The sequence below is a fragment of the Etheostoma cragini genome, chromosome 14 (genome assembly GCF_013103735.1).
Source record: "Etheostoma cragini isolate CJK2018 chromosome 14, CSU_Ecrag_1.0, whole genome shotgun sequence".
Classification (NCBI taxonomy): domain Eukaryota; kingdom Metazoa; phylum Chordata; class Actinopteri; order Perciformes; family Percidae; genus Etheostoma; species Etheostoma cragini.
In genome coordinates, this window is record NC_048420.1 from 22,885,789 (window position 1) to 22,890,439 (window position 4,651).

General features: G+C 40.2%; 1 protein-coding gene across 4 annotated transcripts in view; it reads right to left on the reverse strand.

The window, feature by feature from the left end:
• Positions 1-563: 563 nt before the first annotated feature.
• The window catches only part of chd4a (chromodomain helicase DNA binding protein 4a), a 38,055-nt gene continuing 33,967 nt past the window's right edge, over positions 564-4,651 (reverse strand). For all 4 annotated transcript variants that reach the window (XM_034892016.1, XM_034892015.1, XM_034892014.1 and 1 more), the window contains exons 38-41: positions 4,502-4,634; positions 3,614-3,809; positions 1,930-2,105; positions 564-910 (exon numbers count right to left, since the gene is read on the reverse strand). In XM_034892016.1, coding sequence (XP_034747907.1) covers positions 896-910; positions 1,930-2,105; positions 3,614-3,809; positions 4,502-4,634 — 520 coding nt within the window. In that variant the 3' untranslated portion in view covers positions 564-895. The remainder of the gene's footprint in view (positions 911-1,929; positions 2,106-3,613; positions 3,810-4,501; positions 4,635-4,651) is intronic.

Here is a 4,651-nt window from a genome sequence, read left to right on the forward strand (position 1 = left end):
CTCGAGTCAAATATGACCTGTTTTCAGTTGATATTTTATGTCACAAAAAATGAGCCGTCGAAACATTCAACATTGAAAATATCAAACAATTTGAAAAAAAAAATTAAACACCCAAAAAAAAAAAAAAAAGCACCGGCAACATAAAAAAACTGACAAAAATGTCGCAAAAACAGATAATGTTGAAAAAAAAGTGATTAAAATGTAATTTTCTGGTGTTCTGCAGGGAATCCAGGACAGAACCAGCTCTGGGTTTCAGGCTATTTGATCAAATGGGAAACTTACATTTACAACTCGCTCTGTGTTAGATCCAGATGTAAAACCTCAAGGCCGCCCCCCCCCCCAAAAAAACCCTAAAATAAGCCTAAATTCTTAAATCTTTCTCAATGTAAAGACAATTGTTTACATTTTATTTTAAATGCACCTGAAATTAAAATTATAATCTTCCTAAAGGACTTCCACAGTCTTCACCACGCTACTTAATTGAGTTTTTACTGATGTGGTTCAGATCCCATCGTAGCCGCCCCCCCCCCCCCCCTCGCCCCCCCCAACTGACCACAAACAAATTCTTTATTACATTTTTTATTCAGGTCCCAAAAAACCATCATAATAACATTATATCAATAATATTAATACAGAAATTGAAAAAAAAAAAAAAAATGGAGGACAAAAATAAAAAATAAAATAGCTTTTCTGTCCACAGCCTCAAAGTCGGGGGAGGGGTCCGATGCTCCAGAAAAACTGTTTAAAGTCTGTTTTTGGGAGGGGGGAAGGAGGGGGGGGGGGGGAGTGAACTGGGCGTGGCTTCGAGCTTGACCGTCGTTCTGCTGTGCACCAATCAGGAATGTCGAGGCGAGGCATGGGGTTGGTTTTCGAGGTAAAAGCGCAGCGTCTCAGTCTACTGCTGCGACATCTGGAGGAGGAGAACAAAAACAAGTTTAAACCCTCACGTTTTTAACCTTTTCTTACGTTTTCTGTCCCTTTTTTTAACGTTTGTCACTTTTTTTTAAAGTTTTTTTTAATAAGTTTTTTTTAATAACTTATTAACTTTAGTTTCAGAGCTATTTTTTGAATTTATCGTCAATAAACCTCATTTATAGGAAATTATACCTAATGTTTGAGTAAGAAAAGCAGAAATTAGGAATTATTGAGAATACAATTAAAGGAATGGATGTTGATGATAATCACAGACTGGAATATGTCAACTTTTACTCAATACTATTTCAAAAACACTTCCATTTGTTTTACAATGCTATAAAATTGAACAAGACGCCCCAAAATTAATGAAAGTAGAGATTTGTACTTGGCAAAGAGCGTTGGGTGGAATCAATCATGTTATTTTGGGGAATTTAAAAGAACATTGATATAGGACAACGTGAGGACAACATGAGGACAACATGAAGACAACATGAAGACAACATGAGGACAACATGAGGGTTAATGATCAGATCTTTTCTTTGGGTTAAAATAATCAATTCTCCAACTGAAATCTATCTTTGTTTGAGTGATCTGATTTCAAATCAATAAAAATCGTGACATCAATCCTGTGTTCAGGTGTGTTTACCTGTTGTGTGTTCACCTGTTGTGCTCAGGTGTGTCTACCTGTTGTGTTCAGGTGCGTCTACCTGTTGTGTTCAGGTGTGTCTACCTGTTGTGTCTACCTGTTGAGGTCTGTTTACCTGTTGTGTTCAGGTGCGTCTACCTGTTGTTTTCGGGTGCGTCTACCTGTTGTGTTCAGGTGTGTGTTTACCTGTTGTGTTCAGGTGTGTGTTTACCTGTTGTGTTCAGGTGTGTCTACCTGTTGTGTTTACCTGTTGTGTTCAGGTGTGTGTTTACCTGTTGTGTTCAGGTGTGTTTACCTGTTTTGTTCAGGTGTGTTTACCTGTTGTGTTCAGGTGTGTGTTTACCTGTTGTGTTCAGGTGTGTGTTTACCTGTTGTGTCTGTGACTGTGTCTGTGTCTCGGGCCCTCGGCTCGCCAGCCGGCTCAGGATGTTCCTCTCCGACATCTGGAGTCGCACGGCAACCGGCGGTATCCGGGCGATGGTTGCCGGCAGGCGGGTGACATCCGCCTTCATGTCGCTCAGCAGCTCCTCCAACTGCTTCAGCACTGAGAGAGAGAGAGAGAGAGAGAGAGAGAGCCATAGAGAGAGAGAGAGAGAGAGAGAGCAAGAGAGAGAGAGAGCAAGAGAGACATAAAGAGAACGAGAGAGAGAGAGCCATAGAGAGAGAGAGAGAGCGAGAGACATAGAGAGAGAGAGCGAGAGAGACATGGAGAGAGAGAGAGAGAGAAAGAGAAAGAGAGAGAGAGAGAGAGAGAGAGAGAAATAGAAATGTATTACTTTAAATTCAAAATATTCGCAGCAGTAGAAATAAATAAAATAACTTTTTACTCAGAATATAAAAACTAGATCAGAAAAAAAGTCCTAAAAATGAGTGAAACGTAATAAATGAGCAGCAGCACCAGAAAGAAGTAATTCACCCATTTTTATGTTCAAACCAAACCAAACAAATACAAATAATATAACTTATAATTTGTAATATAACAACAAATATTTTTATGGTTTGGATTTTTGGCATTTACATAATTGGCCCCGGACAATTTTTAATTATTTAATTGTTTTTATTTATTCAGGAAAGAAGTGAAGATCCACTGAGATTTTTTGAAGTGTTTTACATTTTCTTCAGATCTAAAACTAAGCAACGCTGCTGGTCGCTACTGTTTATTATTAAAAATGTTAATTTATTTTATTCATGATGTTTGCAGATTTGTGTTCTCAGAAGTTTAATAAATGCCGCTAATTACCCTAAACTTTAATTTCTCATTGAAAAGTTTATTAAATTTTGTATACATCATTTATTTAATATATGTTTTTACATTGTACTTTTTTAATTTAAGTATACAAGTGCAGATTGGTGAAGTGTTCAATAAATGTTTTTGCTGAGACATTTTGTCTATCTTAAATGATAATTAGTGTTACATTTATTATTATTTATTATTTAACGCACATTGGTCGACCTCCAGCTGGAATATCTCTAAAAGCTTGAAATTGAAATTTATAAGAAGGAAACTAACAAAGTGAGTTTTTTAAGACTCTAATTTAACGTCTCTAAAAATAGAGTCGTGAAGGGTAGAGACACTGAGGGGGATCACGAAAGACAGCACTAACACGGACTAATAAGTGTGAAGGAAGTCTCAAAGTGGGTTAGGGTAAGGGGGTTAAGGTTAGGGGGTTAAGGTTAGGGGGTTAGGGTAAGGGGGTTAGGGTAAGGGGGTTAAGGTTAGGGTTAGGGGGTTAAGGTTAGGGGGTTAAGGTTAGGGGGTTAGGGTAAAGGGTTAGGGGGTTAGGGTAAGGGGGTTAAGGTTAGGAGGTTAAGGTTAGGGGGTTAGGGTAAAGGGTTTAGGGTTTTATCTGTCTTAATGTTTTTATTTTTAACTGTTTATACTTGTGTTTTATCTGTTTTGGTTTTTTTTCCAACTGATTTTGTCTAAAGCACTTTGAATTGCCCTGTCGCTGAAGTGTGCTCTACAAATAAAGCTGCCTTGCCTAATTTAACCCTAAATCTGAGTCCTACAGGCCAGCATACGTCACCACGGTGACACGCGTGGCGTCTCACCTTTGTGCAGGACGGCGTTGGCCGGCTTGTTCCCGGACATGGACTCCTTGCTGAGGTGCTGGTGGGACTCGGCCAGACACTCCACCTCGCTGAAGCGGGTGTTGAGGGCCATGGAAGGGTGGGAGGGGTCCTCAGACATGTTGAGGTAGGCGGCGCGACGCAGCTGCTCCTCGATCACCAGCGCCTGCTCCAACAGCTGGAGGGGGGGGGGGGGGGGGGGGGGGAGTTAGACAACTTGCTGCTAAATCACAGGAGCACTTTCAGTGATGGACTCAGTCTCCCACAATGCACCACAGGAAGTCATTCCTGCCTGTGGCCATCTAAGTTTATAACTCTGACATACAGACACTTAGAGGGGTTAAAACTGGACAATATCATCTGTTTATTATCTGTTTTGTGCAATAACACTGGCCTGAAACCTGTACAATACTCAACTGCTACCATTATTATTATTACTTTTCATCTTTGCAACTCCTTAATTATGTACATACTGTATCATAACATTCCTTTAACTATGTAAATACCGCACATACACACACTCCTTATATTTCTACTCTGATATTTATACTATTTGTGCCACCGCAACACAGAGTTTCCCTCCGGGGATCAATAAAGTATTTCTGATTCTGATTATACTCATGTTTTGACTTCGTCATGGGTGGATGTTAAAGTACCTAAAATGTCAGCAGGATTGATTACATGGTTTCACATGCAGTCCTAATACAGCAAAATTATACTAGGATGAGTGGAAAAAAACTAATTCCACAAGAGGAAGTAGCCCTGCATGGACGTAGAGAAATGAAAATAAGTTCTTTATTAAAGTTTCAGACTCTCTCTGTCTCACTTCCAGCCTCGTTTCCCTCTCCATCTCTAAAGAGCGGACGCTACCTTAAATCTCCGGGCGAGGAACTTGTTCTTGATTTCCAGGAAGTTTCCTCGGTTCATCTCTCCCTTGAAGGGCTCGTTGAGGATGGCGAACTTCACGTCGTTCTGGATGTCCTGCCAGCGAGCGTAACCATGTCTGGGGGGGGGGGGGGG